Source organism: Phyllobates terribilis, unplaced genomic scaffold (genome assembly GCF_046119375.1).
Source record: "Phyllobates terribilis strain yellow unplaced genomic scaffold, ASM4611937v1 Scaffold_3__8_contigs__length_932513732, whole genome shotgun sequence".
Classification (NCBI taxonomy): Eukaryota; Metazoa; Chordata; class Amphibia; order Anura; family Dendrobatidae; genus Phyllobates; species Phyllobates terribilis.
The window spans coordinates 71,564,568-71,585,338 of NW_027362763.1; the positions used below are offsets into that span (position 1 = coordinate 71,564,568).

The 20,771-nt window shown below is 41.4% G+C and overlaps 1 protein-coding gene across 4 annotated transcripts in view; it reads right to left on the bottom strand.

The window, feature by feature from the left end:
- Window positions 1–11,222: 11,222 nt before the first annotated feature.
- The window catches only part of LOC141258847 (cytochrome P450 2K1-like), a 40,128-nt gene continuing 30,579 nt past the window's right edge, over window positions 11,223–20,771 (bottom strand). For all 4 annotated transcript variants that reach the window (XM_073674025.1, XM_073674024.1, XM_073674023.1 and 1 more), the window contains 3 exons: window positions 17,109–17,293; window positions 14,530–14,671; window positions 11,223–12,492 (listed from right to left, as the gene is read on the bottom strand). In XM_073674025.1, the coding sequence (XP_073530126.1) occupies window positions 12,311–12,492; window positions 14,530–14,671; window positions 17,109–17,293 (509 nt within the window). In that variant the 3' untranslated portion in view covers window positions 11,223–12,310. The remainder of the gene's footprint in view (window positions 12,493–14,529; window positions 14,672–17,108; window positions 17,294–20,771) is intronic.

Below are 20,771 nucleotides of genomic sequence, written 5' to 3' on the forward strand. Positions count from 1 at the left end.
TGCCCGTGACCTGGCGGATCGTGATTGGGGGGTTGGCACCCACCTGACCCGGTAACCTGGCACCGCCTGATTGGTCCACGGGTAACGTCACCAATGGCGCGTCGGAGGGCAGGCTTAGTCTTTAAAAGGCCCGCCCACAAACATGGCGACGCACTCTGATCATTTGAGCAAGTGACGCTGTTGTGTGGACAACTCTGTTCCACGTGCTCCCTAGCTGTTCACTCCGTGACCTGCCGATGCCAGAGTTCGCTCGGCTAATTAGCACAGGTCGCTTAGGCAGGTTAGCTCCATAGAGGCAGGTTAGCTCCATAGAGGAAGGTAGCTTCATCTAGCAGCCTGGCTCAGCCAAAGGGGTCACCTATCACCCCGAGCAGCCTGCAGACGTCCTGTTCACGGCTAACGCCTGTCAGCCACGAGGAGTTGAAACCTTCAGTCCGGTAGCACGCCGGCTGGAGGCACGTGTACCCGTTGGCGTAGTCATACACGCATCCTAGCGCCGCCACTGTAGTCCCTGTGCTGTAACAGGACTACGGATAGTCATTCTCTGCCTGTCTCTCGTGCTGCTAACGGAGATAGTGCGAATTGCTATACCCGTTCCAGTGTGCAGAAACACGGAAGGGTTTTACATTTAAGTTGGTTGTTTCCCTTTCCACCCGGAAAGTGTTCGGCAGCAGTCCACCAGGCTGCATTGCGGACCCTGGGGTCGGTTGCGTTCCAATATATTAAAGTTGTCTGCAACCGCCCTCCTAACAAGCTACTGTGACCTCCCCGAACTCCACAGCTCTTCCAAGGGGCATTAAAACCGTCTTGTTAAGCTACTGTGACCTCCACATCTCTTCCAAGGGGCATTGATAATGTCTATTTATTCCACTGCGACCTCCACTACTGCTCCAAGGGGCATTAAAACCGTCTTGTTAAACAACTCTGAACTCCACGCTCTTCCAAGGGGCATTGATAATGTCATTTTATTCCACTGCAACCTCCACCACTCTTCCAAGGGGCATTAAAACCATCTTGTTAAGCTACTGTGACCTCAAGGTCTCTTCCACGGGGCATTGATATTGTGTTTTTATTCCACTGCAACCTCCACCACTCTTCCAAGGGGCATTAAAATAGTCTATTTAAGCTACTGTGACCTCCACATCTCTTCCAAGGGGCATTGATATTGTCTTTTTTTTCCACTGCGACCTCCACCACTCTTCCAAGGGGCATTAAAACTGTCTTGTTAAACTGCTCTGAACTCCACAGCTCTTCCAAGGGGCATTATAAGAGTCTTGTTAAGCTACTGTGACCTCCACATGTCTTCCAAGGGGCATTGATATTGTCTTTTTATTCCACTGCGACCTCCACCACTCTTCCAAGGGGCATAAAAACCATCTTGTTAAAACACTTTGAACTCCGCTGCTCTTCCAAGGGGCATTAAAACCGTCTTGTTAAGCTACTGTGACCTCCATGTCTCTTCCAAGGGGCATTAATATTGTCATTTTATTCCACTGCGACCTCCACCACTCTTCCAAGGGGCATTAAAACCGTCTTGCTAAACCACCCCGAACTCCACAGTTCTTCCAAGGGGCATTGATAACAAAAAGGAAGAACCAGTTGATGACGCTGTCTTTGCCACCAAGTGAGATCAAGGTGCAGGAACTTCAGGTTGCTTGTAAGTAAAATACATTTTTTTATTATTCACACTAATATAAAACAATAAAACCTTTATAAACAACGACTTTGTTTCAAGAAACCATTTTTTACATTATGTCTGTGGCCATTCATGCGTGATCTTAGAGTCTGGGTTGTACAACCCACATATTGAAGACCACAGACACTGGTAACCACATAAATCATGTGATCGGAATTGCATGTTAGATTTTGTGAGATCTTGTGTTTTTCTCCCGTACTATTACAATTAATTTCTTTAGCTCCATGATTTATAATCCTGCAGCAGCAGCATTTTTTTAGGAAGCATTTGGAGACTCCTCCCTCCTTTTTGTAAACCAATGAATCAACACTGATTTTTTGGGGTCTTGTTTTCTTCAATTTACTTGGAGCTATCATGTTTTTTACCATTGTGCCCTTTCTGAAAGTAATTTGTGGTTCTTTTGGTAAAATTGTTTTTAATATAGGGTTCTTTTGCAATAAGTACCAATATTTCTTTAAAGTGTTGCGGATATACTGATTACCCCGGTTATATGCCATAATGAAATTGTGTCTCCAAAGGTTTTTATCTTCCTTACTTTCTTCTCCCTTCTTATTTTGTTTATTGAGACAATCCAATTGTGTTAAATTAAAAATTTTTTGAAAAGCTGTTTCAACAAATCCCATGGGATATCTTTTTTCTTTGAACTTTTTTTCAAGAATTTTTGATTGATTTATGTAATGCGATGTTAAGGTACAATTTCTCCTGATTCGGTGAAATTGACTTGATGGGATATTCTTTTTCCATTTTGGGAAATGATCACCATTAAGTCTAAATACCCATTTCCATAGACCGTTTTGAGGTGTGTTTTGCTCATGATGGTCTTATCCATATGAAATAATTCCAGATCTAGATATATAATTTTGTCATTCGCTATATGAGCTGTGAACGTGAGGCCCATTCATTGCCATTAAGTACTCTCACAAATTTTGTAGCCTCCTGTTCCGTACTGCTCCATTTAATAATCAGGTCATCAATATATCTACGATAGTATTTGATGTATGCTTTATACTCATGTGACATAATTGACGATAGGGACTCGAATCGCCCCATGAGCAGATTTGCGAAACTTGGGGCCACCCGAGCCCCCATTGTGGTCCCAAGCCGCTGCAGGTATAATTTATCCTCAAACATAAAGAGGTTGTGCTCCAATATAAAATGCAGAACTGCCAGCAAATAAAGCTTTTGCTCCTTTTTTAAGGTGGGATCTGTGTTCAGGTAAAATTCTACCCAATCTAGTCCCAATTTGTGTCTGATATTGGAATAGAGCGCTGTGACATCCAGTGTTATAAATAAATAATTCTCCTCCCATACAATTTCATTTGTCTCTTTGATCAATTGTGCTGAATCTCTCAAATAAGAGGGAAGTTGGATAAAAAACTCCTGCAGATAGAGATCTATATAGTGTGAGAGGAAGTTAGTGAGAGTCCTATGCCCGATATAATGGGGCATCCTGGGGGTTCTTTTAAACTCTTATAGATTTTTGGGAGATGGTAGAATATTGCTCTAATTGGAGCAGAGTTGGTCAAAAACCGATTTTCTTTTTTGTTTAATATTTTTTCTTTGTAGGCTTTGTTTATTAGTTGTAAATATTCTAATTCAAATTGAGGTGATGGATCCGTATCAACTAATGTGTAGTATTTGTTATCCGACAAAATCTTATATGCCTCCCTAATGTAATCGTCTGTATCTTATAGAACGACTCCCCCCCCCCCTTTATCTGCCTGTCTGATTACAATATTTCCATTTGATTGAAAACATTGTAATGCTTCTTTTTCTTTTCTAGTGAGATTATTGTCTCTTTTTTGTGCAGTAACACTTTTTTAAAAATCCTCTTCCACTAAGGAGTAAAATGTATCCAAATAATGTCCCCGGGGGTGAAGGGGGTAAAAATTGGAGCTAGGTCTCACATCCTGATGTCTGAAATCATCAGCTGACATATTGGTTTCAGTATGTGAGTTTTTCATCAGGGCAAAATGTCTGCTGAGAGTTAATTTCCTCACAAAATTATTTAAATCAAGAAAAAGTTGAAAATCATTGCTGTTTTGTGCAGGACAAAAATTTAGACCCTTACTTAATAAAGAGTTTTCTCCCTCAGTGAGAGTATGGCTAGAGAGATTAAAAATCTTAACAGTTTGTGTTTTATTTGATTTTTCATCCTCACCTCTCATTTCATTAGAATTGGTATTTATTTTCTTTTTTGTTTTATTTCTATGTTTTCTTCCTCCTCGCTTCCCCCTGGTCTTTCTTTTCTTTTGCGGGAGACCAGTGGGGCAAAATAATATTTTATTGTGTTTCACGCCAAAAGGGGTGGTGTTTTTGTAGTCGGTAGCAAAGTGACTGAGGGAGTTGTGAGCGATTGTGGAGGTGGTGGACGCGTGGGTCCTATTTCTACAAAAGAAATATGTGAAGCAGTACTGGCTGATGAGGGAGATAAAGGTTGTGGAAAAGATTGTTGAAATATAGTGTTCTGGGTGGAGGAGTGGTAAGAAAATTCATGCAAGGTGAGTTCACTGAGATCAAATGGAAGATCTGAGAACTCTTCATGAGGGAATTGGAATGCTGGAAGCCTGAGAGAATGTGTGGTAACAGAATTGTTAGTGGGTCGACACCCTAAAGTAATAGGCTCAGTTGATTCTGTGGTAGTATGACTGAATGAATGTGATGCTAATGAAAGTGAGGAAATGGTAGGTGGATAAACTGGGGGAGGGAGAGGTGAAGAGGGAAGATGGTTGTGTCCCGGCAGGGAAGGTAACCTGGGATTTGGTGGTGGGAATGAAGTTGTCTGGAGTGCTGTTTTACTGCTGATATTGTGGGTAATTGTATCTGCTTTCCTTGCCTCCAAGTTGGTACGTCTGTAAGCCTGGTTCAAGTACTGTGCAGACCAGCTTGGCTCCCGCTGATACTTTGTATTTGTGGGAAAGAAAGACTTGGATTTTATTGCTCTCTTGATAGTAAAAGGAGATGCATTTGATTTATGCGTGAGTCTATAATTATTTGTGTAGTTGTTTTTATTAATATTTTTGAAATTATTATTATTTGGTTTTGGTGGCACTTTATAGTTTGAATTTGCACTTGCCGCTGTCTACAGGGATGGTTCATTAGGTGTGTATGAATCTCGTTTCAATTTGCTGGCTTTTCTTTCTGCCAGCTCTCTCTCATATGTTCTCAATCTCGATATTATATTTTTATTTAGTTCATCATAAGAAGGGAAAGAATTGTATTTATCTAGATCTGATAGTAGGGCTTCACAACGTGATGCCGCTTGGGATGCCAAATTCTTTCGTTTGGTAATCAGAATATTTAATAAATTCATAGAACATATCTCTAAATGCAAAGTCAAGTCTGTGGTAAAAGTCTTGTCATCAGGGAAAGTAGAAGGAATATTAATCTTCAGACCCTTAGGTATTTTTTTCTCTGCGATGCATATTCCCAAAAAGTCTGCATCTAATTGGTGTCTAATCTCAGTTCGCATGTCTGTTTCAAATGCAGAAAATAGTCCAACAATTTTCTTACATGCATCTTCTTCTTTGTTCAGTACTCCTAGTCTAGTAGTGATCCGTCCTTCATCCGATTCACCGCCAATTAGAGAGGATATTAACTCTTTCCTCGACTCCAATCGTGTTGAAAAATATTCCATTCTGCTTAGTTAAGCTGCACACTACTCACTTCGGAGCTTCTCCTGGAGGGGAGCTGGTGATTCAAACAAAATCTTCCAGCCAAATGTAAACGATAATAGGTTTCCTAAAGGAGAAAAACCGTGGCGCTATCTAAGCGTAGTAAGATTTGATCAATTAAAAGGGTGAGTATCTATAGGAAACTGCTCACCTGATGCGGTTGTGCAAGCAGAGGCACAACTCTCGCTTTTAGTATGGATGAATTTGCAAAAGACTGTGGCCAACCTGGTGAGGTGGGATTGAATCCTGGATTCAATCCCACCTCACCAGGTCGGCTGCAGTCTTTTTATTCCACTGCAACCTCCACCACTCTTCCAAGGGGCATTAAAACCATCTTGTCAAGCTACTCTGACCTCTACATCTCTTCCACGGGGCATTGATATTGTGTTTTTATTCCACTGCGACCTCCACCACTCTTCCAAGGGGCATTAAAATAGTCTTGTTAAGCTATTGTGACCTCCACGTCTCTTCCACGGGGCATTTATATTGTGTTTTTATTCCAGTGCGACCTCCACCACTCTTCCAAGGGGCATTAAAACAGTCTTGTTAAGCTACTGTGACCTCCAAGTCTCTTCCAAGGGGCATTGATATTGTCAGACTGAAAAAAGATAATTAGCTCATATCACCTGATACTCACAGGAATCCCAGGCTCACGGATTAGTGTCCAGCATACACTTGGAAGGATATATAAAAAAGGTAAAATCCGGTGCCACATGCGATAAATCCTTTTATTCCAAAAATAAAAATCACAACATGTCCCTAGGAGGGGAACAACTAGGGACATCTTCTGATTTTTATTTTTGGAATAAAAGGATTTATCACATGTGGCACCGGATTTTACCTTCTTTATATACCATTGATATTGTTGTTTTATTCCACTGCGACCTCCACCACTCTTCCAAGGGGCATTAAAACCGTCTTGTTAAACCACTCTGAACTCCACAGCTCCTCCAAGCGGCATTGATATTGTCTTTTTATTCCACTGCAACCTCCACCACTCTTCCAAGGGGCATTAAAATAGTCTTGTTTAGCTATTGTGACCTCCACGTCTCTTCCAAGGGGCATTAAAACCGTCTTGTTAAACCACTCTGAACTCCACAGCTCTTCCAAGGGGCATTAAAACCGTCTTGTTAAACCACTCTGAACTCCACAGCTCTTCCAAGGGGCATTAAAAACGTCTTGTTAAACCACTCTGAACTCCACAGCTCTTCCAAGGGGCATTAAAAACGTCTTGTTATGCTACTATGACTCCCACATCTCTTCCGAGGGGCATTGCATTTCCTCCTAATTTTAGTCAGCTTTTGCTTTTCAATGCATAGGCGAACACTAAGGGAGACCCACTCCCCAATAATGGGTAGAAGGTTTTTAGTACGCTGTAATCCACGTCTGTTTCAAGGGGCATTGCAGTTCCTCAAAATTTTTGGAATGCCTTCCATTCACTGCTTAGGCCAACAGTGTACAGTAGACCCAGTTGCTATAAATGGAAAAAAAGGTTTAGTTAAGGCCCTCTGACCTCCATGTCACTTCCAAGGGGCATTGGAGTGCCTCAAAATTTTTGGTAGGCATTGCACTCACTGTATGCCCTATAACTGTGCAGCCGAACCACTCCTTTTGGTACAGAAACGTATCCTACAAGACTTGTGTGGTTGACTGGCCTGATATTGATGTGAATGGTCCCTGTTCCTCCTGCTCTTTCTCCTTTGCCACCACCTCATCCATCATTCATCACCTGAAGCTTTGTTTTAATGGGAGTCATAGAACTGGGATAGTAGCAGGAAAACATCTAGCAATCCTCGGAGGAGGTAGGATATTCGCCAAAACGCTGACCACCTCAGGCCTAGCCGCTACTACATACATGGGCTTGCATTCCAAGGAACAGAAAGCTAATTAGATGGATTGCCTCATGATCATGAATAATTTACTCGTTGTGTAGGAGGCCAACCACTGCTGATGTCTACCTTCTGTTGTGTTGAAGCTTGATTGACCCAGGACCCGCAATCCTCTATGTCTGGAGGACATGTTGCATCCCTGTGTCCTACTGTGTCCCGGCTTCCACAATATTAACCCAGTGTGAAGGCGTCAGTGAGAAGGACCATCCCTGGCCACATTCACTTGTCCACGTGTTTGTGGTTAGGCTGTCCTTCCCACTAAATGCACTGGGGAGAGCACAGGTAATGTTTTGGTATGCGCGCTTGTGTATAAGGAGCATCAGGACAAAGAGGGGCGGCTGGAGATGGTTTATAGACACTCGGCTGCCCCCAGGTGGCTGGTGACCGAGGATGGACACCCGGCCGCGGGGCGGTTGGGGACAGAGAATGGACACCCAGCTGCTGGGCGGCTGGGGACTGAGTATGGATACCAGGCCGCCGACACAGCCATGACGTGGTGGCCAGATTCCGCCTCCACATGCCTAAAAGGCTCAATTTGAAGTACAAGCAAGCAAGCAGTATGGTATTGCAGCCTGGGGGTGGGTAGGTGGCAGGCTGCATACTTGCGCTTGCATTGCAAGGAATTGGGGAGGCACAATTGAACACTGCCCTGGGACAAGGACTTGCACGGGGATAGTTGCAAGTCTGCATCTTCTGATGCGGCAAGGATCACTTCTGATGGGCACACTTTTAGGCAGTGACCTGGGTGTCAGAGATGCTTTCAGGGGTCTTCCCCATGCTATTTCGATGTCTTTTCAGCACTGTATGCATGTGTCAGACAGCACATGGCCAGATAAGGTTGTAAAATGTTAAAATGACATTTCCCGGTGAATGCATTTGTCACGATTGAAAGCAATACAAAAGTGCAAAAACGCATAAAAAATGCTACTTGTGAACATAGCCCAAGGTGTAGAGGAGTATTTTTGTTTTTGGTATTTATTTTACCTTATACACAAGACTTTACCCTGGAAAGGAAATTCCTTAACATATTTCACAGGAAAACCATTTCAGTTTCGTTTTTGAACATTTTATTGTGAGCCCGTAAAAGTGGCTTAATACCTCTGAGTGCGTTGTTGACAGCTGTGACCTGGGGGTCAGAAATGCGTCCTGGAGCGATCCCCATGGAGTCCCCATGTCATTTGAGCACTGTCACTATAGTTTTGGGCACTTTTTAGGCTTTCTACAGACTGCCGGGGGTGCCGCCTAAAAAATGCTCAGGTGTCTCCCATAGACTAAAATTGGGCTCATTGCTCGGGTAGAGCACCCGAGTATCACGGTGAGCTCGGCCCGAGCTTCAAGCACCCGAGCATTTTAGTGCTCGCTCAACACTAGTAAAAACGTTTTGATCTTTTGACGTATGCCTTGGGTCGTTGTCCTGCTGGAACACTATGTCGTCCTTTTCATTCCCATAGTATTTGCATGCACAAAGTAACTCATCTTGTAGGATACTCACATGTAGCTCAGCATTGAGACCACCTTTGATCCTGGTCAAGTACCCAACTCCTTTGGCTGTGAAACAATCCCATATCATAGGGCTTCCTCCACCAAACTTGACAGTTCCTTGAATTTCTCAATCCGGTGACCCATTTTTCAATTGTTTCTTCCAGACCTACCTGTGTTTGGACACATCAGATTGACAGCGGCATTTAACATGTTAACAGCCATGGGTGGATCGCGATTCCACCCGTGGATGTTGAGGGCAAATGTCAGCTGTAATAATCAGCTGAAATGTGCTCGGTTCATTGCGGGCTCAGCGCCGGAGCCCTCACTTAACTGGGGTATTACAGCCTGTGCGTACTAACATGTCACAGGCTGTAAAGGGGTTAACACAATGAGCAAAACAGTAACAATGCAGTGACAAGAATCTGGATAACCAATCATACGCAAATTAGTTGCAAGTCAAATTTATGTATGAGATGATTGTCTATAAAATGATGATAGTCTCAAGTTCAAAGCAGTTGTCAATGGTTAGATATAGAGCCTGGCATGGCAGGTGCTGGCAGACATGGTTGATGTACATGGATACAAAACCAGCAGACCTAACAACTAGAAAGCAAGCGGACAGACAGAACACGTCGCTCAGGTACCTCCAAACAGGTGGAGGTGCCTTAAATAATAAATGTCTACCAGCCATTGGCTGGGGACACTTTAAGACAGTGTGTGCTGTGTCTTTAAGAGACTGGAGGTGCACGCGCGTGTCCTAAATGCTGTTCCCGGGATCTGCCAGATGTGTGCAGACCCCTGGAGACTGCAGCCTCAGGAGGAAGCACGGGCTGAGGATCGGGGCGATAACTGAGTTGGCCTCCCTGTTGGGCGAGAGGAAGGTGGGAATTGCGTAGGGATGCCCGCTCTACATCATGTCAAAGTGATGTCACGATAGAAAAGTATGATTACTCAGTAGTAGCCAACAGCTCATTTAATAACACAGAGCACAGACAAGATTTTTTATTGTTTTTAAAATAAAAAAAAAATCAGTCCAAAAGCAATTATCCCTGTTACTCATTTGTGATCAGGGAGACCAATATCTGCAGAACTCAGACTCAAACTGACTGTGTCGCTGTCAGAGGTATCATCATCCTACTGTGACTGCGACAAGTGATGTGCCATGTATTCCATAATGCCCTTCTTTTTTTAACTACTAATATACTTGACAGCAGGAAATGAGGCCAATTGTGACCTGTGTGGTAGTACTACTGCCTAGACTACTGGTGTCAGTAGTTGTGTTTCAACTACTGCTAGTGGTTTCTGCGTCCTAGCTGTGAGTTTGATCAGTGGCTGCTCACATGTCTTTCTTTCAAGTTGTGTGTCATCTTCTACATTTTATTAACTACTTCATACTGATACCTGTATTATCTGTAAGCAACATATTATAGGCACAGATTCACTCTCTTGTTAACTAAATGTCGCAACAAATATAGAACTTGAATAGAGCAGACTTTCAATTAAGAGTCCGGTGCATACAAGGAAAGGGTCCAATCCATTCTAGCAAGTTTAGATGACAGATCTGGTTTAGGCATACATAAATTTACCAAAGGTTCTCAACAATAATAGTAGACACTTTTGGTAAAAAAGTAGCTTATCTGTATTATTCAAAGTTTTATATCCTTTTTTTATTACATATTTAAATCAGGCCATTCGGCCATATGCTTTTTACCGCTCTTACATAACATATTATACTATTCCAATATTTTATTCTGAGATCTGTCAATTAAAATGTACTTTGCTGGTGGGGCAACCCCTGTGATAATCAGCCATCATCTGCCTCAAACAGCTGCGGATGCGGAGCTCCTCCTGTGGCTGTTAACCTTTTAAATGCTGCTGTCAATCCGTTACTGCGGCATTTACAGCGCGGCGTTCTAATTTCTCATCGCCAGTCCCGAAACATTATTGAGAGATACTGGTGGGCTGCTGTGATAGCCAGGGGTCGGCTGGAGACCACTATGCCTGTCATGACGGCGCTCCTGTGAAAGAAGCCTTTAATTAGCGTTCATAGGCGACCGTGATCTTCGTGATATACATAGCAAGTTCAAATCTCTTAAGGGTGCTGGTAAATGCAGTGGAAAGTTAACAAAAATGTTTGAAAGCATATGAAAATAAAATAAAAATTCAAAATGCTCCCTTTTTCCCCATTACAAATTGAAAAAAACACAAAACATATATATATATATTTAAAAAATACATATATTTGGTATTGCTGTATTCGTAAAAGTCTGATCTTTCAACATATAAAATATATTAATCTGATTTGTAAACAAAGTAATGAAAAAAAAAAAAAAACAGAATTGCGTTTTATCACCAGCCACAACAATATGAAAAGATGTAAAAAATTGTATCTGCCCAAAAATGATATTACTTAAACTATTAGCGCAAAAAAACATCCTTCAGACAGCCCCATACCCTGAAAATTCAAGACGTTACAAATAGTTTTACTAGCAATTTTTATTTTATTTTTTTACAAATTTCTGATCTATTTTTCACAACTTAAATCAAACAAAAGCTATGCATGTTTACTATCTCCATAAGCATACTGACATGGGGAATTATATTGCCATATAATTTTTACCGTAAAATGAATGCTGAAATAAAAAGATACCAAAAACAATTGAAGAATTGCACTTTTTTTTTTGCTATTTTGCCACACTTGAAATTTGTTTCCCTCTTTCCAGTACATCACATGATAAAATGGATGACATTATTCAAATGTACAACTTGTCCTGCCAAAACGGCTATACCAACATGGCTCACACGGCAATGTCAACAGAAAAATATAAAAGTTATGGCTCTTGGAATGAGGGGAGGAAAAAATTAAATAGCAAAAATAAAAAATCACCCCATCCTTAAAGGGTTCATAATAATGAGATGACTCTACTCATAAGGAAGGGATTTGTCTACGCTGCAAAGCCTACAAGAAATCTGTAGAAAGTAGGAAGGGTCAACTCTAGTGTGAGATCTCGATCTGTCAAGAATTTTATTTGTCCGTCAGATGCATTATAAAAAATCAATTTGTTTTTTTAAATGCTATATTTAACATATCTAAAGTTGTAACTATATTATGGATTATTTCCATGTGAATAATTCATACAAGCAGTTATGTAGCTGTTTCGTTATTACAATAACCTGATGAAACCCAACAAAACCAACCGGTTGCCCGATAAAAGTCCATTAAGTTCTCAAAATATTACATTTAGTTACTAAACTATAAACTTAGCACTATGTTATTGACTAACTCCAAATTTGTGGCCACTTGGTGATATCTTAGGGCAAGCTCGATGTGTCTTCTTCATATTCCTCCTGAAGCCACGGTCCCTGATATCCAATATTTTAGTGGTTGGATTTTTGTGGATTGTGTAATGTATAACTCTGCTTAATCATGTCATGCAAGAATTTGAGTAATAAAGTATATCAGGCTAAATGAATAATAGTCAAAATATTGTCTACAAACATTATATAGTCATAGGTTTTCACTCAATGACAAATGTTGCGAGTATATTCCGACTCTGCAAAAATTTGCTTTAAAAGCGAGGCTCCGCGCAAATCATGTGGGGTTTTGGTGAATTTGTAAATGAAAGGACTGGGGTCATATCCACATCAGTGACCCCTGAGGGGAAGCGGAAGGTGAATTTCTGCAGGAGACTTGTAAAAAAGATGAACAGCTCCATTCTTGCGAGAGTCTCGCCAGCACAGGCTCTCCGACCTGGAATGGAAAAATGATAATAGTTATATAATAAACAAGAAACCAAAAAGCTGTAAAATTTTGCACCATTTGGCTTTTATTAGCGCTTTGTTTTCCTGAACATTCAGTTTTGATGTGGTCTGTGGTCATAAATGAGCTGATAGGAGCTCAATAAAGATGGATAAAAGAGTTAAAATTGGGGATAGAAAATGCAACACTGAGGCTATAGAAGGCAATCAGTGAAAAATTCTTAATTAAACCAATTCCAAAAAATATTTTTTGCTAAAAATATAGTCAGTTAAGTAAGAAAAAATACATTATTTCCAAAGTTGGACAATTATTTTAAGCAGTCTATTCCTAACAATGCTTATTTTCATTTTTTTATATACATGCAGTTTAAAGAGCTATAAAATATAATCATTTTGATATTCAAATCATTCTTGCGTCTTCTTTTTCTTGGTACATGGGGTTTAAATTTTAAGTTAGTTTCATGCTCTCATTTTATTTTTTTGGGCTGATATCGGGTGATATTGGTGGGAAAATAATGGAAACAATAATGGAAACGGTTGCAGTTTTTCATATTTTTGGATTTTTTCATAACTATTATGGACCACTGAAATACATTTTAAAATTTGCTCCTCTTTCTTTGACAATTATTTTTTATGTTTTGGGCATTTTTTTTAGATGTGGGCAGGCTTTCTTTTATTCATGCTTTTTATTTATTTTTATTTTTATTACTTTTTACTATTTACTTTTATTATTATTTATTTATCTATTTCTCATTTATTTCACATTGTGCCCCCCACCTCCATCCCCACACACACACATCCTCTCACCCCATCACAAAAGAACTGTGCAGAGTATTTCTAAATTTTAATATTTTTTTTTTATCTAATATCCCTTGTAACCGGGCTAGTGTATTAGCCCCAGTTACAGGAGAAATTCAGATTTTGGCTAGGTAGTTGAGATGATTGGGTCTTCTAGGACAGTGTTCCCCAACTCCAGTCCTCAAGGCCCACCAATAGGTCATGTTTTCAGGAGTTCCTTAATATTGCACAGGTGATGGAATTATTGCCTGTGCAGGTGATGTAATTATCACCTGAGCAAAACTAAGGAAATCCTGAAAACATGGCCTGTTGGTGGGCCTTGAGGACTGGAGTTTTGGAACACTGTTCTAGGGCATGGAAACTCCTATTGCCTCCCTATGTACAGGGATAAGGAAAACAGAAACAGTAACAAACTGTCTTTGCCTTCTCTATAAGGAGTCTGGCTGTGTCTGATAATCTGCTCCCTATTCCCACAGCTGCATGTTCTCGTGCAACTGCTCCACTGTGCAGTGACATGTTACTGCAATGTAGAACATGGACTGCTTAGTCGTTTATCTTCTATGGGCAGTCCTCAAGAACTTAAGAAAGGTCATCAATATTAGATCATTGGAGTCCAGCATCCAGCACATCCACCGATCAGCTTAGACCTGGAATCCTGGTTTCTGAAAGTTCATAGAATTGGCAACAGAACACTGCAGCACTATATGCTGTGTAATAGCCATTGTTGGGTACTACAGTTCAGAACATGTTGCCATAAAACACAAGAACGACAAAGTCTACATCTCTCATACTCTCATCTTTGAACTCCAAACATCATGGACTTCTGATGGCCATAGCGCTAAGAATCATCTGAGTTCTAGGAGTTATGAGTGTCAGAAGCATTCTGACCTAGGATATTGTAAATTTGCTAGGGCTGTTCTCAGAAAATCAGGACAGTCTTGGCAAACTCAGGATAGTTGGTATGTATGCATTGGGTAGTGATTTTTATTGAAGTTGATCCTAGTTGTCACACTTATCTGTGGCTTCATTATTCTCCATTTATCGTACGATTTTTCTGAATTGTGTGGAACCATGATATCATCATAAGTGAAGGCCTTGCAGCCCAAAGAGGAAGAAAAAGCCCAGAGATGGTCCAACATTTTCTCCTTCGTAAACTAACAACTTGATGGTCATAATTGCACAATAATCATACTATCATACACTATTTTTATTGGGCTTCTAGTACACTAACCTGCAGAGAACGGCATGAAGGCTTCTTTCTTTATAAAATTTCCTTTGGAGTCAAGAAAATGGTCTGGATAAAACTCATCAGCCTTTTCAAACTGTGTCATGTCTTTCAGTACCGAAGTCAATAATAGAATTATATAGGTTCCCTGGAATCAAAATTAAAATTTTTAACATCAACTATTACAATGAAGTCAGTCAATGGGCAAAGGTTTATTTTTAAGAAACAAATAATATGTGAGACAGTTCATGGCTGAGTCCTACTCTCTCAGAAACATCTACAGTACAGACCAAAAGTTTGGACACACCTTCTCATTTTAAGATTTTTCTGTATTTTCTTGACTATGAAAATTGTACATTCACACTGAAAGCATCAAAACTATGAATTAACACATGTGGATTTATATACTTAACAAAAAAGTGTGAAACAACTGAAAATATGTCTTATATTCTAGGTTCTTCAAAGTAGCCACCTTTTGCTTTAATGACTGCTTTGCACACTCTTGGCATTCTCTTGATGAGCTTCAAGAGGTAGTCACCGGAAATGGTCTTCCAACAATCTTGAAGGAGTTCCCAGAGATGCTTAGCACTTGTTGGCCCTTTTGCCTTCACTCTGCGGTCCAGCTCACCCCAAACCATCTCGATTGGGTTCAGGTCTGGTGACTGTGGAGGCCAGGTCATCTGGCGTAGCACCCCATCACTCTCCCTCTTGGTCAAATAGCCCTTACACAGCCTGGAAATGTGTTTGGGGTCATTGTTCTGTTGAAAAATAAATGATGGTCCAACTAAACGCAAACCGGATGGAATAGCATGCCGCTGCAAGATGCTGTGGTAGCCATGCTGGTTCAGTATGCCTTCAATTTTGAATAAATCCCCAACAGTGTCACCAGCAAAGCACCCCCACAACATCACACCTCCTCCTCCATGCTTCACGATGGGAACCAGGCATGTAGAGTCCATCCGTTCACCTTTTTTGCGTCGCACAAAGACACGGTGGTTGGAACAAAAGATCTCAAATTTGGACTCATCAGACCAAAGCACAGATTTCCACTGGTCTAATGTCCATTCCTTGTGTTCTTTAGCCCAAACAAGTCTCTTCTGCTTGTTGCCTGTCCTTAGCAGTGGTTTCCTAGCAGCTATTTTACCATGAAGGCCTGCTGCACAAAGTCTCATCTTAACAGTTGTTGTAGAGATGTGTCTGCTGCTAGAACTGTGTGTTGCATTGACCTGGTCTCTAATCTGAGCTGCTGTTAACCTGTGATTTCTGAGGCTGGTGCCTCGGATAAACTTATCCTCAGAAGCAGAGGTGACTATTGGTCTTCCTTTCCTGGGCCGGTCCTCATGTGAGCCAATTTATTTGTAGCACTTGATGGCTTTTGCAACTGCACTTGGGGACACTTTCAAAGTTTTCCAAATTTTTCGGACTGACTGACCTTCACTTCTTAAAGTAATGATGGCCACTCATTTTTCTTTACTTAGAGTTTGTATTATGGCAAGAAAAAAAGCAGCTAACAGTCTATTCAGTAGGACTATCTGCTGTGTATCCACTAGACTTCAGCACAACACAACTGATGGTCCCAACCCCATTTATAAGGCAAGAAATTCCACTTATTAAACCTGACACGGCACACCTGTGAAGTGAAAACTATTTCCGGTGACTACCTCTTGAAGCTCATCAAGAGAATGCCAAGAGTGTGCAAAGCAGTCATCAAAGCAAAAGGTGGCTACTTTGAAGAACCTAGAATATAAGACATATTTTCAGTTTTTTTCACACTTTTTTGTTAACTATATAATTCCACGTGTGTTAATTCATAGTTTTGATGCCTTCAGTGTGAATGAACAATTTTCATAGTCATGAAAATACGGAAAAATCTTCAAATGAGAAGGTGTGTCCAAACTTTTGGTCTGTGCTGTATGTCACTGAACATGTATCATAAGGAATCGGTGTGTCTCCCCCAAATGTTGCTTGTTGCAGGGTTTGCTATGGGAAAGGGGTGCAGACATGAACACTCTTTGGAAACTTTTATGGTGATATATACTATGATTAAATGTGAATAAAGGAAGGGCTGTGCTCTTCATTTATTTTTAGGGCATCAGATGTCCTACTAGTGCTAACTGTATTAGTCCAGAAAAATCACAATGTTTCGGCCAAGCAGAGCCTTTATCAAGGCAAAAAAATAAAGAGGTATGCATATTGTGGATAAAACTCATCAGCCTTCTAGAATTGTGTCATGTCTTTGAATAGCAAAGTCAATGATGGGAATATATAGGTTCCCTGGGGTCAAAAATTATAATTTATAACATCAACTCTCTTTTTCATGGATTGTTACCGCTCTCTTTTTTATGGCTTGATAAAGACCCTGCATGCTATGTATGAATTCCTCAAAACATTTCATAAAGATATAGACTTTGGTAGTACAACAGTTAAGTAAGTAATAGATTTAATTTGATTTTTTACTTGATATTATTGACATAGATATTGGAAAAATAATCCCATTCTACCTCAAAGTTCCATGAAGAAGATAATTGAGGCAGCTAATACTCATGTGATTAACACTATGGTAACATATCCACACTGTTACTTACTTTTGGAATAAAATATCCTTTAAAAGTCACATCTTTGGTTATTTCATGGCCCAAATTAAGAGGGACAATGTCAGAGAACCTTTGGATTTCATGTACTATTGCATTTGTAAAGGGCATTTGCCCTCGGTGGCTGTACATGGGCTGCGCAGATCCCATGACTCTTGAAATCTCCTCCTGGACATTCTCTAATTTTTGAAAAAAATAATTCAGTGATGAATCAAGAGATATTTCAAAAGCCCTTCTAGTGTTTTCACAGAGAGGCACAGTGTAGCTCCAAATCACCATATTCATCAATGTTCACATTCTAACAGGCCTGAATTAAAATAATAATTATGTATGCCTAAAATGATGTAGCTAGTGACTTGGATCAATATCAATGAAATAATAGGATCACATGACAAAAGAGAAGGGAATGTTGACATCCACGTGCATCTCATTAAATTAGAATATCATCAAAAAAGTTAATTTATTTCAGTTCTTCAACACAAAACATGAAACTCATATTATAAAGAGTCATTGCAAACAGAGTGATCTATTTCAAGTGTTTATTTCTGTTAATGTTGATGATTATGGCTTACAGCCAATGAAAACACAAAAGTGGTTATCTCAGTAAATTAGAATACTTTATAACACCAGCTTGAAAAATGTTTTTAAAATCCGAAATGATGACCTACCGAAATGTATGTTCAGTAAATGCACTCAATACTTGGTCGGGGCTCCTTTTGCATCAATTACTGCATCAATGTGGCAAGGCATGGAGGCGATCAACCTGTGGCACTGCTGAGGTGTTATGGAAGCCCAGATTGCTTTGATAGCAGCCTTCAGCTCATCTGCATTGTTGGGTCTGGTGTCTCTCATATTACTCTTGACAATACCCCATAGATTCTATATAATAGAATATCAGGCGAGTTTTCTGGCCAATCAAGCACAGTGATACTGTTGTTTTTAAACCAGGTATTAGTACTTTTGGCAGTGTGGACAGGTCCCAAGTCCTGCTGGAGAAGGAAATTTCCATCTCCAAAAATCTTGTCTGCAGAGGGAAGCATGAAGTGCTCTAAAATTTAATGGTAGATGGCTGCGCTGACTTTGGTCTTGATAAAACACAGTGGACATACACCAGCAGATGACATGGCTCCCCAAACCATCACTGATTGTGGAAACTTCACACTAGACCTCAAGCAGATTGTATTGTGTGCGTCTGCACTCTTCCTCCTGACTCTGGGACCTTGATTTCCAAATGAAAATTGGAACTCTGGGACCTTGTGGAGTGTGTCAATGACTGCCTTCTGGACATCTGTCAAGTCATCAGTCTTCCCCATAATTGGGGAGCCTACTGAAACAGACTAAGGGACATTTTTAAATGCTTAGTAAGCCTTTGAAGGTGTTTTTTGTTAATTATTTTAATTTACTGGGATAATGACTTTTGTGTTTTCATTGGCTGTAAGTAGTGATAAGCGAGCATTAAAATGCTCGGGTACTCATGGTTCGAGTCGAGCAAATTAAAATGCCGAGTGCTTTGATTAAGTAGCAAGACCAATGTAAGTCTGCGGGAAACTCGAGCATTTTTCAGGCGGATCCCCCAGGCCATCTGCAGAGGGCCTAAAAATTGCCCAAATTGATGGGAACAGTGCTCAAATGACATGGGATGAGCATGAGGAAGACCCCTGGAAGCATTTCTGATGTTGTCAGAGGTATTACGCCACTTTTACACAATAAAACATGCAAAATCTAAACAAAAATAGATATTCCTGGGAAATATGTTAAGGAACATCCTTTCCAGGGTAATGACTTGTACATAAAGCAAAATAAATAAACAAAAACAAAAATTGACTGAGTGGCTGCCCAAATACATTAGTTTCTCACAAAGGAGCTGAAGATAGAGTGTCAGTAGGTGCAAGTTTTTCCAGCCTGTTAGATATCAGAGGGTGAATGGCAGTACATTGGCTCTGTGGTTAGCACTGAAGCCTTGCAGCGCTGGGATCCTGGGTTCAAATCCCAGCAAAGACAACATCTGCAAGGATTTTGTATGTTTTCCCCATGTTTGCGTGGGTTTCCACCTCAGTAAAAAAGCAGCCATAGAGTGTCCTGGAACCTTCCCACATACTTTTCTTAGCCAGGACTGTTCCTCTGCAGGGTTGGACAGTCCCACCAGAGAATCCTCGATTGGGCCCTAGCTTCTCCATCAGGAGATTTCATGATAGTGCAAACTTTGCAGCTGCTATGGGGCTCTTGAGCGGGGGAGAAAGTTGAGCCCTCAGAATCAAATCCTCTGGTAGTCCCAATGTTTTTCAGTCTGAAACCGCTTCTCAGTGAGAGTTGTATTTCACCATAGCCATATTCTTTAGCTAGGTGAAAGGACTGGCAAAGAGGAATTCCATATCTACTCCGGCTGTCATTTCTCCTTCACCAGGTTCCGGCCATTGTCACAAATAACCATGCCTGGCTGTAGGGTCAGCGGTGTCAGCCACAGATCTGCCTGCTCTTTCAAAGCTGTCCAAAACTCTTCAGCATTGTGTGGTTTGTCACCTAAGCATGTTAGCTTCAGCATAGCCTGTTGCCGCTTGGCCGAGGCAGTGCTGAAGTGCTTCCAGCTTGAGACTGATGTGGTCATTTCAGAGATGGATGCTGAAAAGGAGGAGGAGGTGCAGGAGCTGTAGAATGTGGGTGCAACCCTGATTGACCCAGGGCCCGCAATCCTCAGCGTCGGGAGGACGTGTTCCGTCCCAAGGTCGGACTTGGTCCCGGATTCCACTATATTAACCCAGTGTGCCATCAGCGAGATGTACCTTCTCCGCCCACAAGCACTTGTCCACGTGTCCGTGGTTAGGTGGGCTTTCGCAGTAACTTTGTTGTTAAGGGCACGTCTAATATTGTGGATCATATGCTTGTGTAATGCAGGGACGGCACACCTGAGAAAATAGTGGTGGCAGGGGACTGAGTACTGAGGGACAGCCACCACCATCAATTTTGCGGAAAGCTTTCGTGTCCACGAGCCGAAAAGGCAACATTTCGAGTGCAATCATGCGCAAAATGTCTGAATTTAGTAGTGTGGCCTGTGGGGCATTGGCTGCGTATTTGCGCTTGCGTTCCAAGAACTGGGGTATGAACAACTGAACTCAGCGCTGGGACAAGGACGTATATATGCTTGCTGATGGTGCTACTTGAGAGTGTGCAATGACAGGTGCAGGACGGGAAGAATCTTTGCATGCGCCATGGACAGGGGATTGAAGTGCACACACAACAGCGGAAGAAGCAGTGGTGTCACCTGAAGTCACTGTTGCTGGACCCTGGGGTTTAGCCCACTTAGTCGAGTGCTTTGCTGCCATGTGCCTGATCATGCTTGTGGTGGTCAGGCAGCTACTTTTGCTTACCCTCGTGATGCTGGCCTGGCAGGTAGTGCAAATGGATTTTTGGGGTTATCTGCAGGGTCTTTAAAAAATAACCAGACTCGGGAAGACCTAACAGTTGTACTGGCAACTTCCGTTGTGTTGGCGTCACGAAGAACACTTTCCCACCTTGTGTCTGCGGCCACCACACTGCTTCTTCCTGTCTGTTGCTGTGCTAAGCCTCCCTCCATCTGTGTGCTGCTGTCCTCACTCTGTATGTCCACCTGCCAGGTTGGATTAGTTACTAAATCATCCACCACCTCTTCTTCCACTTGCG